Source organism: Ovis aries, chromosome 18 (genome assembly GCF_016772045.2).
Source record: "Ovis aries strain OAR_USU_Benz2616 breed Rambouillet chromosome 18, ARS-UI_Ramb_v3.0, whole genome shotgun sequence".
In the NCBI taxonomy this organism is placed as follows: Eukaryota; Metazoa; Chordata; class Mammalia; order Artiodactyla; family Bovidae; genus Ovis; species Ovis aries.
This window is the reverse complement of record NC_056071.1, coordinates 4,620,503-4,632,698: the sequence shown is the minus strand read 5'-3', so window position 1 is coordinate 4,632,698 and position 12,196 is coordinate 4,620,503. Positions and strand designations below refer to the sequence as shown.

General features: G+C 44.1%; 1 protein-coding gene across 2 annotated transcripts; it reads right to left on the bottom strand.

Moving 5' to 3' along the window:
- Positions 1 to 2,441: 2,441 nt before the first annotated feature.
- On the bottom strand, positions 2,442 to 11,051 carry SELENOS (selenoprotein S). 2 transcript variants are annotated; one of them, XM_027956998.3, is made up of 6 exons: positions 10,923 to 11,051; positions 10,148 to 10,282; positions 8,444 to 8,550; positions 5,047 to 5,136; positions 4,868 to 4,949; positions 2,442 to 3,071 (listed from the first exon to the last, which is right to left on the bottom strand). In XM_027956998.3, the coding sequence occupies exons 1-6, from the start codon at positions 10,996 to 10,998 to the stop codon at positions 2,992 to 2,994; spliced, it is 570 nt and encodes a 189-aa protein (XP_027812799.1). In that variant the 5' UTR covers positions 10,999 to 11,051; the 3' UTR covers positions 2,442 to 2,991. The 2 variants fall into 2 exon arrangements, with proteins under 2 accessions (XP_027812799.1, XP_014957339.2); XM_015101853.4 differs by having other exon boundaries at positions 4,868 to 4,946.
- Positions 11,052 to 12,196: the final 1,145 nt, after the last annotated feature.

The following is a 12,196-nucleotide window of genomic DNA, read 5'->3' as shown; positions in this document are numbered from 1 at the left end:
GTGATGTTCATCTCCCTCCAACAGATAGAACGGCCCATGAGGGCAGGGCATATTTCTGTGCTGTTTATCATATCTTCTTTAGTGCCAGACTGGTATGACTCTGAGACTTTAGTTTTCCAGACAGAGCACATCATTTTCCAAGTTCTTTTGACACACAGTATTTGAATTGGGGTATGCTATGCTGACATTTTGTTTCAAGCTACAAACACCAATTTGCCTAATCATTCCATCAGACACTTGTGGTTTCTGCAGTGACCACTCACACTGATTACCTTTTGCCTTTTGTAACTTCAATATCAGCATTTAGAGCTCAGAAAGTTGAAGAAAAGTAGAAGATTGACAAGAAAGATAGGAAAAAAACAGACAAGTGCAGAGCCCAGAATTTGAGAACAGTTTTTCGAGGAGTGTACAGTTACTGCAAATGATGAAAGCCAAGAATGATCCATCAGATACATGTCACCTTAAGAAGAGCTTTAGTGAACCAAATATAACAGTAAATGGAGGAAGAGAAATAGGAAAGAGTATAGGAACTTATTCAGTAAGACCAGAAGTGCTGGGCAGGGTTGGCACAGGAGAGAAGTATGAGCTGTTTTGGGAGTAATGACCCAGAGTGTGGTGTTTCAGAAGGCAAGAGAAGGAAAAACTACAAGGGCTGTCAGGTCAAATAAGATGAAACCAAAAACTCCACTGGACTGTGAAACGGGATGATCCAGGGAGAGCGTCTGCAGCATTAAGCAGAGGGTAGGCAGAAACAGATGAATGAAGACAAGCCAAAGCTCGATCCATAGCAAAGAGCAGCAGCAGGAATCAGGGTTTCGTGAATGTGATGTGGCTTTATGCTTATGATAAAGACTTGACATATTTAAGGAGTAGCTAACAGAAACGACATAGGGGAGAACAGAAGATAGGTAAGAGTGGTCCTCGAGGAGGGGGGTGTCCTCTTTCCAACAGAAGCCGGGGCAATTGGCCAAGGCCACAACTCTAGGCACCAGGAAGTTTCAACTGCAGGTCTGTGTGTCTTTTGCCCACTTACTAATGTTACTCCACGATCAGGATGCACTGGGTTACGCATCATTTAAATACACAACTCCTGCTATCAGTTCCAAGTTGCAGCCCTCCCACTGCAGCATGAGGCAGTGTTCTGCCTGGTTCAGCTATGTTCTGACCCATCCCTTCTTTCCCATGGGCCTCAGATTCTGGCACCACTTCTTTCAACAGTAGCACAGGACCCACCTCCTCTGGCAACTTCAGTCCACCCTTCTGAAATATTTACTGCTCTTGACTTGTAGCACATAATACTTCATAAGTATTCACTATTCCACATGGTAACTGTTTCATTAGATACGTCAAGCTTGGTTTTCTATGACCCTTGGCTGTACGGTCTTTGGCTATCAAGAACACAAGAACAAACCGACTACAGTATCAGGGTCTTGCACCAGTTGACCCTCTAAGCTACAGTTTCTAAAAACCAAGGTTAATTAGAAGTACCTACCTCACAGGACTATAGTGAGGATTAACTATAAATGTATGTGCCTGGCACACAGCAAGTGCTCTTCAAATGCTGTTACACTAATTAGTTTCCTTCCCTCTTCTATTATCTGCCGATCAGTTAGTCACATGGCACCACCCCTCCACCACCAGTCATACTGCCAGATACAAGGTGGGTACACACAACTCAGCATTTCTTCCTATGTGTTTACACCTGATAATTCCTTAATTTATGGGGGAAAAAAAGGAGGTTTGAGGGAAAAGTCACAGCTAATAGTATACTGAAACATGCCTTCTATTCCTAAAATGAATAGTTAATAGCTGCTTAACTATGTATGTTCAACTACAGAAAATATTTTAAAGGAAGAACTCTTAAAAGTTCGTTTATATCCTACAGGGAATCAATCTCTCTGGACGTAAATAACAGACCTAGATGAAATATTTTAACCCAAGTCTAAAACTTTCCATTATTCTTTCTCATGATCTTGACATGAAGCAGGGATCAGCAAACTACAGGCGGCAGGACAAATCTAGCCCGTAAGCTAAATATTTTTAAATGTATTTAAAAATTCTTTAAAAATTTTAAAAATATAGACTGTGCCTAAAGCCTAAAATCTTTACTACCTGGCCCTTTATAACATACTTCACAGAGATTCTCGATAAGGACATAAGAAATGAGTGCGAGACTCACAGGGCTTCCCAAAACCCCAATAACCCCTGAGGTACTTACACGCAAGATGTTTCTTTGCCCTATTAATGCAGAAACTCAACTCCAAGTACCTGGTTTTGCGGATAAACCCCCAGGAGCCCTCAAGCTCTGAAAACCACTGCAGCTGTCCCACTTTTCACGCTCACTGAGGTGAGCAATAATGAGACGAGAAAGCAAATCTTATTAATGGGAGGTTATGAATGATAAAAAGCTGTATTATGTTAGACAGACAAATTCAAGTGCATAAAGAAATTTCCTTAAATTTAATAAAGATACTGAAAATGTTCTCTGCATTTTTTTTTTAAATATTTACAGTCTCTTTTTTTCTAAAACAGTTCTGTACATATAAATTTACAGAACAACCCCGTCAACTGTCTGCATCAGTAATCCTTGCTGGTGGGCTCACCATTTACAAGGAAGACATCATTCAACACAAGCTGTCACAGAAACTGTCCTACCAGCCAGGAGCTCTTAACTTGAAGGATCATTGCCAGGTCTCTTTTATCAAGATCACCAATCATCTGCAAGCCCTTAGCTACCAACTAACAAAGACCTGTAAAATCAATGAACAGTCACTGGCTTCAGTGCAGTGTGACTAACTGCAATTACTGCCTAGTGGCCATGTCCACACCCTATGCTGCCTTCAATCCTTGAAGTCATCAGTGTAGTTAAGAACAGAAAGAAAGCCCCTCCCCCTGGCTAATGACTGTGAAAAGCGTGCGTAAGACAATTGAGTTGAGGGTTAAGGATTCATCTTGCTAATGTCAAAAGTGACACTAACAAGATTCCTAGCCTCATCCACCAGATGAGGGTCCTCTGCGTCCAGGTCTCCAGGAGCAGGTTCCACCACCTTCACCAGACAAAGGATTGTAACCTGTGACGAGAGAAAGGAAGCAAAACAGTGCTAGAAGCATTTTGCATCAAACAGAGGACTGTAAGCCTGATATGCAAATCACTGCAAAGATATGATCCTACTCTCATAACATTTTCAGAAAACTTTAAGCTACCACGTGACAAAAAAAACTTTACAGTGTGACTGCATTCTATTGCATTGTATATACTGATCTTACTTTCTATAATGTGATCGCAGTCTGAACTGACTTGAATAAAACAAGCCATTCAGCTTCTGTTGTAACTATCAAAACATGAAAATCCCCTCCAAATACACAAAAAAATTGCCCCCAAAGCCTCTCAAGATGGCTAAATTTAAGTATATAAAGGTTTCTAACTGTAGTCCTTAATAAAATGAATACATTCAAGTAAGAACTGCTCAAGCTACAGAAAATAAATTATAAAAATCAAAACAGAATGGAACTTGCTGTTGCTTTCACCAGTCAGAACTGGGAAATCCACATGCCCCAGCCCCCACACTCATCCCTGCCCACTCATTAACTTACTAAAGTTAACAGACATTAGGCGACCATTCTGCTCAGGCTCTAGACTTAGCAAGACCTTAAATGAGGTGGTTTTGTTCCTTACTGTAGAATCTTTGGTCACCAACTCCCTGTGCCTCAGTTTCTTTAAGGCCTATAAAGACAGGCCATTCCAAGCCCCCAAGCTCTGGATTACTGGCAATGCTAGAGGCATGCACACAGCACACCATACATTCCATTTTCTACAATCGTCTCCTGAATACTACCACTCTTTGCTCTGCAAAATGGTCTTAGAAGATTATTTCTTGCTGGAGCAAGAAAAAGACTTAAAAAAGCATTTTCTTTTCAGACATACCACTCCCCTATACAAGCCAGCTCTGAGTTCCTAACACAAAGGAAGGGATTAGAACCCAGCCTTTAAGGGCAGCCCACAGGCTTCACAGACTCCCCTCAGTCCTCTAAGAGGTTGGCCAGGCTTCCACACCTCTGCCTCTGTGGCACCTACCCAGAGCAAACCCCTCTTCCCAGATAGAAGAAAGTATCTTCAGCCTAGAACTGGTTCCTTCCCAAAGCATTCTAATGCTTTTGCCCTCCCCTCTCTCCAGATGGAGGAGGAACTCCTGGCAGATCATAAAGGATTACTTATTTTCAACTGTGTGGGGGTCCCATCTTCCCAAAAGTACATGAAAGTCCTCAAGGATGGGATGGTACACACTGCTATGGTACCACCTAGAGTGCTTCAGGGTACTGCACACAAAAGGTCTCTTAATGAGTATCTATCTGTTCATGCCTCCTTGAGGGAGTTATTTGTAAGAAACAAGGCAGCTCTGGCTGGAAAGGCCAAAACTTGCGTCCTAGGCCCCTTGACCCACTTATATGCAAAACAGGCAAACTACTCCTTGCCTCACTTAACTTACCCCTTACAGGACTGGGATGAAGTGAAAAACACTAAAATACAACTGCAACCATCCCAATTATTTCCTGAGCGCCTCGAGTGACCTCCTTTTCTTTGCTCATCAAATGCTAACTTTTGTGAGGCCAAGGAGGTCAGTGGCCTCCTGGAAACAGGACATGCACCCACGCCCTTGCTGGAGGCCCAGGGGCAACAGTAGGGTTCAGTAGGTTGGTCATTTCTAGCTGCTGAAGGCTGTTTTATATCTGTTTCTTTTATTGAATCTTCATAACCTATACTTAGGAATTAGTCTCTGTTTACAGACTATGAATCAAGAAAAGAGAATCCTGTTTCAGGTAAATTTAGCCAGTCATTGTTCAGAATGCTTTAATGTTTGACACTTACCTCCTCCTCGCAAAGGCTTTCTGTCAGATTTTCGTTTCGGGATGACTGATGAAGTAGAAGGCCCAGGACTGTCTTCTTCCTGCTTGAACATATACAGGCTTAAGAATCTAGTTAAGACATTCTACTCCAGGAATCTTCACCTACTTGAAAAAAGTCCACTAGGTTGAAGGCTACATCACCTGAGGCTTTCTTGTATTTCCTTTATAACTTTTTCCTTCTTGCATGCTATCCCACATTTCAATCTTCTGTCTCCTTTTTTCTTCTTCAAGCTGAGGAAGAATCACACATGATACAAAATGAATTTATAAGCTGTCATCTTTCTCAAAGAAAATGCGCTTTTGATAATCTGTAATTTAAATGTTCTTCAAACTTTCACCTGCACTTTCTTCAGTTAATAAAGTAGCTGTTATCTAGTGGTGTGTGAGTTTAATTCAGATACAGAATCCTTCGCTTTTCCATACTATTAAAGAAAGCAGAAAGTGTCACAGAAGAAAGGATACCGATTCTTCTTTTAAACTAGGCATTTCTGGTCATGTTGAAGAACCCTGACTTGAAAAGGGTCAGTGTGTCTGGCAGGCATGCTTTGCTGCTATTTGGTTGTGTCACCTGAGGAAAGTCACTTAACCCTTCAACTTGGAAGGCTGTGAGGAGCCAATGAGAACAAATTTGAGAATTCTCTGAAAGTAAGGTACTATGGGAGTATAAGAGAAAACTAATCTCAGTAGGAAACCATGTCCAACAGTGAGCACCTGGGAAAGCTTGAGCAGTGAACAGGAGGGAAACACAGCACCCGAGGTCTTCATCTCTGCTTCCCACTCCTTGAACAACAAATGGGTACTGCAACGCACGTGCGCACAAAGGTCACTAACTCTCTCAGTTCCTGAGGCAATCCAAACCCAAGCTTCAATTCACTCTGGTTCCAATTAAACTGCGACGCCACAAAGATATGCAAGAGGATGCCTTAGAAAGCACATATCCAGAAATTTCTCAATGGTTCAGGGTCCATCACTGCTAAACCCAAATGCCTGTCCCTTCATGCCTTCACTGTCTGCAAGTACAGGAGGTTAAGGAAGAAACTGCTTCTTGATCTGAAAGCTGTTTTATGTTTATAGCCAACATGGAAAACACCAGAATGGTACATCAGTGACAAATTCTGAGACCACATACAAGAGAGCTGACTAAACTGTGAGACAGCAAGACTGTTACTTAAGTATACAGAACCACGTTGACTACACTAAAGTCTCTGACTGTGCAGATCACAAACTGTGGAAAATTCTTAAAGAGATGGGAATACCAGACCACCTTACCTGCCTCCTGCAAAACCTATATGCAGGTCAAGAAGAAACAGATAGAATCAGACATAAACAATCGTCTGGTCCAAAACTGGGAAAGGAGTACATCAAGGCTATACGTCACCCCGCTTATTTAACTTCTATTCAAAGTACATCATGGGAAATGCTAAGCTGAATAAACACAAGCTGGAATCAAGATTGCCAGGAGAAATATCAATAACCTCAGATATGCAGATACCACCACACTAATGGCAGAAAGCATCAAGAGCCTCTTGATGAAGGTGCAAGAGGACAGTGAAAAAGCTGGCTTAAAACTTAAAACATTGAAAAACAAAGATCATGGCATCCAGTCCCATTACTTCATGGCAAACAGATGGGAAACCAATGGAAACAGTAACAGACTGTATTTTCGTGGGCTCCAAAATCACTGTGGATGGTGACTGTAGCCATGAAATGAAAAGATGCTTGCTCCCTGGAAGAAAAGCTTTGACCAACCTAGCTAGTGTATTTCAAAGCAGAGACATTCCTTTGCCAACAACAGTCCATAATCAAAGCTATGCTTTTCCAGCAGTCATGTATGGATGTGAGAGTTAGACAATAAAAATGGCTGGGCAGAAAAGAATAGATGCTTTCAAACTGTGGTGCTGGAGAAGACTCTTCTGAGTCCCGTGGACAGCAAGGAGAACAAACCAGTCAATCCTAAAGGTAATCACTCCTGAATATTCATTGGAAGGGCTGATGCTGAAGCTGAAGCTCCAATAATTTGGCCACCTGATGTGAAGAACTAACTCACTGGAAAAGACCCCGATGCTGGGAAAGCTTGAAGGTAGGAGGAAACGGGGGTGACAGAAGATGAGATGGTTGGATGGCATCACCAACTCAATGGACATGAGTTTGAGCAAACTCCCAGAGATGGTGAAGGACAGGGCAGCCTGGCGTGCTGCAGTCCATGGGGCCGTAAAGAGCCAGACACACGAGTGAGAGACTGAACGAACAATATAGAACAACTAGAACGTTAGTTGTTTAAAACTCAACACAGGCTTCTATCCTTTCTCCAATTTTAGGAAGCTCATGTTACAGTTTTTAAAAACAATCTTTTAAAAGCTTTTCCCCCCAGCTACATCAGCAAACTGGGTAAATGATCAGGTTGTTTTTCTAACGCAAAAAACTCAGACCCTCAAGTCATTAATTTTGACACGTAGCAGGAAATTACCTTATTCTTGGGCTCCAGAAACAAAACAATTAAATATTCCTCAAAAACTTTAAAACACTTTCTAAAGTATTTTTTAGAAAGAAACAAAAAATAAAACTGCTTAAAAATAGCATCTATGTGTATTATGCTACCATTTCCATGGAAAAATGATATAAGCATGCACTTATATATGGATAAAATATTTCTGGAAAAATACCTAAAAAACTTTGCTCTGTCCTTTCACTCTGGGCTCCAGCCACGATGTGGATATCAGCCATGTACTAAGAGACCATGCAGAAAACAAAAGCCACCAGCGGTGGCAGAAAGGCATTTCCTTTCTGGAAATATCAGAGACACATGTAAGACCAGCAGGAAGACCAACTTCTCTGGTTTCCTTCTAAGGGGATAAACAGGGGCCCAGAAACATCTGTAATAAAACCAGAAACTGGGGCCTACACTTAGTTGCCTCAGTTACACAGACTGGGGCCAACACAGCAAGTGTGACTTCACGCCTCTGAAGAGCAGCACAACCCACCTGGCTGCTCAGGTCACTTCAACAGTAGCCCCTGGTTCTTCCTCGCCATCACCTCCAAAACCACCCATCACTCCCACAACCAAACCATTTGTCTAACAAAAGTCTTTCAGCACTCCATCTCCTGCTCTCCATCTTGACTCTAGGTGGAGTCCACCGCCACCCTGGCTCTTTAATCCACTAAAGAGTGGCCCCACCAAGTCAGGTCCTGCGAGATGCAAAGCCTGAAACTGAAGCAAGATGCTGAATGTGTTGTCTGGTGGTACGGCTCCTGCACACAGCACACTGTTCTATGGGCAAAATACTGCTATAAGGGAACCACTTAAAAGTAAAAACATAAATACAAGAGTACTTAAGAGTAATTATTTAAGGGATTTGACTCCTAAACATTAAGAAATTACACAAGTAAAACATGCTGAGCAATACTTAGCTAACTGGAAATGATTCAGCCTAAAACTGTTCCCTGTACCCACCATAATGTGAATGCATGCACACACACATACACACTTTTACCAACTAAACCTCAAATATCATGTATTTGAACTAAAACCAGTACATACCTGTCTTAATTTTTCTTTATGTTTTTCAACTTGTGCATTTAATTCTTCTTGCATTTTCAAACGAGCAGCTGCTAAAGCCTCCTGTCGTTTAACAACAATATCAGGTTCTGAAAAGGCAGAAAAAAATTGGAATAAAGCACCTTGTAAAATATAAAATGGAAACTCTTGAGGTCTATATTATTAGAAGTGTACAGAAATCAAACAATACAAAAATCTTTAGCATGAGTAAGTCTATCCTTCTGTATATATTTAATTACTGCTTAAAGGGGAAGGAGACTATCACATAGCCTCAGCTCAGAGTCCTTGTTAAATACTTACAGCATCACAAATTTCTGTTCACAACAGATTTCTGGGCTCCCTGAGCAATCCCAATTTAGAGAATCTGGCATGGGCCCTACAACTAAAATATAAGTGGTGAGGCAGCCACAGCGAAATTTTATTTCACATCCTGGATACCTCCTAACACCCAGCCTCTAGGCTGACCAGAATTCTAGAAGATAACCACAGGAAAGAAAGTTTTCTGATCATTAGCTATCACCTAGTTAGTCTATAGTTCTACTTTATAGAAATGTGAATTGTAGCAACATTTGAAATTGCTGTTTTATTCTTAGAAAAAAAGAAATTACGTGTGGATTTTTTAAACCTAATTTTCCTAACAAAATTGTACAACACAAAGTACACCTTTCACTGCACATCTCCTTTGTGCATCGCTTCCTTAAAACCAACTCCTCTTCTGAGATGCCCATCCCATTATGTTATAAACCCACTCCTCAGCTGTCAGCAGGTCACAGTGCCAGCAAAGGCTGTACCAGGTGACTGAAGCTGTTCTCTAACCTCATCCACGTCACACTGTCCTGCAACTTAAGCAAGATTTACAATTGTATTTTGTTTTGGGGGATATACAGCCAACAACCAAAAGTACTGAGATAATGGCAGGACCACAGGGTTTCATGCGAGAGGAGAGTGAAGGAATTTTTTAGGTCCTTCTGCTAATGACTACTTTTCTGTTATGTTTGTTTCTTTCCCAGCTTTATAACTCTGGTGATTCAGATCACTGACGTTTAGCATTTATTTAATTATACTACTATTATCAAAATACTGAACATTTCTTTTGAATATGTTCTCAGAAACTGTTAACTTCTAACAAGTTAAAAAGTGACTGTTTTAGAGGGAATGAGTTTTTGAAACAGCCATGTGTAAATATGCCATCAGGTCTGATGAGTAAGTTATGAAAAGCAAAATGCGGTGGATGTGAGGAACTAAGGCTGAGTTTCCTGTCACTCATAAGGGTTCTAGAGGTAACTGAGAGTCAGTAGGCACACCCATAAGTATGCAGAAGCTGTGACACTTTCATTTTAATCTCTCCTGTAAATGAAGAATGATGCAAGCAGAGGGTGTTCTACACATCATTAAGCAGGTTTTTCAACCCATCAAAAACTCTGAAATTTTAAAAAACACACTATTGCAATTCACCAAATTCCACTTCAGAAGTGTAAAATAGTTTTCCTCCCACACAGATTAGACTGATACCTCTTACTCCTAACAAAAGACTAACTTATAAATACTACAGTAAGTACGGGTAAAGCCACGTCTTCAATCCTCTTCCCTGGAAAATTCCACGGACAGAGGAGCTTGGCAGGCTACAGTCCATGGGCCCCAAACACTCGACCGAGCGTACACGCGCACATACACACACATACTAACCCAGAGCAGCGGCAGCCTGATCTAAGTGCCTCTGCCTCAAGGCCCTCAACCGGGTGGAAAGCTTCTGAAACACCACGTAGAGAAGGATGCAGCTGAAGACGATGTACCAGCCGTAAGTGGCCAGCAGGGAGCCCACTGAAAAGAATAAAACACAGTTTTCAAGAAACTAAAAAAGACACTACCACCGGACTTTCCTAGCGGAGGACTTCCTAAGAAGGCAGTTTAAACAGCGAGAAGTACAACCCAGGGATCCCTGAGAAGGTGCTTCTCAGCCGTCTGGGGAATCGGAGGGGCAAGCCCGGGGCAGGCGGGGCACGTCAGCCGGGTTTTGAAGGATGATGGGGGTGTGTCTGAATCAGGAAGAGAAGGGCTTTAAGGATCCAGGCAACGTACGAAAAGGGGTAGCCGCGGGGGGCCGGCACAGGGCAGAGTTGGGGGCTTGCGCAAGGGCGCGGTGGTGGGGGGAGCGCGGCTTGGCTGCAAACGCCAAGGACCCAGTGAGCCCAGTAACCGCGACCCGGAAGGGCTTGTACCGCCTGTGTCACGCGAGATAAAGGACTCGGGCAAACAAGGGCCGACAGCAAAGCCCAGGTTAGCCGGGCTCCGGGCGAGCCTCCGCGCGCGCCGTCGGCCCACCGCCCAGGCCTGTGGGTACCTGCCGCGTCCGGCCTCTGGCCGGCCCGGCCCACAGCGCCGTGGAGGACTACTCACTGAACATGGCGGCGACTCGGCGGTGGTGGCGCGGCCCCGCGGCCCGCGGCGCGCGCCCACTTACCTGTGACGTGAAGGAAACGCAGCCCCTCGGTCTCGAGGGCGGGCCGCGCGGACAGCTGATCCCCGTCCCGCTCCATGGCGACGCAGCTCCGGCCAGCGCCGCGCCGCACACGCCCGCCGAGTCAGCGCCAGCCTTCGCCTTCCGGCGGGCCCCTAGTACACGTGGCGCCCGGGGCCGGGTTTCCGGCCTCCCAGCCAATCGGGTGGCGAACCGGCCCCGACGCCCGACGCCGCCGCGAGGGCGTGGCCGAGGCGAGCTGAGCCCTCCGGGGCGGCACCGGGAACCTGAGCGGCACCTACACCCTGCGCCGCGTCGGATGTTTACTCTCGTACTGATTGGACGGCGAGGTCTCAAGACGTTGCCTTGGGCAATCAGGATTTGCGTCCACGCCCGTGCTCCCTTAAGCAACTGGGACTTCGCAGATTGGAAACTCCCTGCTGTTGCGGGTTCCAGCGTTCCCCTTCCGCTGCCTCTGTTAGCTTTCACAGTTGGGGAAGTCCCCGCTCCCCACCCGCCCCCCACCTCCACCCCCACCCCCACCCCCGCCATTGTCTCTTCCAGAATCAAAACCTCTTGGGAAAGAATTAGCGTTAACAATGGCTCCAACACGCCTTGAATCAGTAATTACTAAGTATTATAAGACATTACACTTATTTATAATAATGTTTTGTCTTTTCTCTGCCTGTCATGCCCTCTTCCACACCCACTCCTCTCTTGGAGCCCTACCTTAACCACCCTCTATGGAATTTGACCGTGAGCGTATTTTGGAGGAGGATTTAAAGTGAAAATACTCCTCGTGTCTCAAAAGAAGGGTTGAGGATTAGGAAGAGAAAATAATGAGCAGATAATGACTGATGCAGAGTGCTCTGCCACCTTGGCGAGCACAGACATGAGCCTGGGGTATGCTTGGGGGATTCCACCGCTGGTTTCCCTAGCAGTTTCTCAAAGGACTTGAACCTAGACCCACAAAATGACTTTTTCAGGCGTGTGTCAGAAAACAGGAGAAGAGGAGAAATGGGCTTCTGGAGAAAATTGGGAAATTGAGGACTCTGGGTTTTATCAATTAAGACTGTGAAGACCCATTGATTTGCCTTTAGAAGTGTTAGGGGAAGCACACTGACTGAAACTGCCAACCCTGGCCAGGCACCATAGCAACCATTTTCATGAGTTGTTTTATGACCGGAGATCCTGGTAAAGAACATGGAACTAAGAAGTCACCACCAACGGGGAGAGTTTGGAAACGTCAAAAGGAGACACCATGTGTATGACCACCT

Bases quoted from the DNA above. Each gene is read 5' to 3' on its own strand.
- SELENOS (XM_027956998.3), bottom strand. From the start codon at position 10,998: ATGGAGCGGGACGGGGATCAGCTGTCCGCGCGGCCCGCCCTCGAGACC. The intron at 5,137-8,443 runs GTATGTACTGGT...ATTCTTCCTCAG, and splicing joins ATAAAGAAAAATTAAGACAG to CTTGAAGAAGAAAAAAGGAG. The intron at 3,072-4,867 runs GTAAGTGTCAAA...CTCTCGTCACAG, and splicing joins AAAGCCTTTGCGAGGAGGAG to GTTACAATCCTTTGTCTGGT.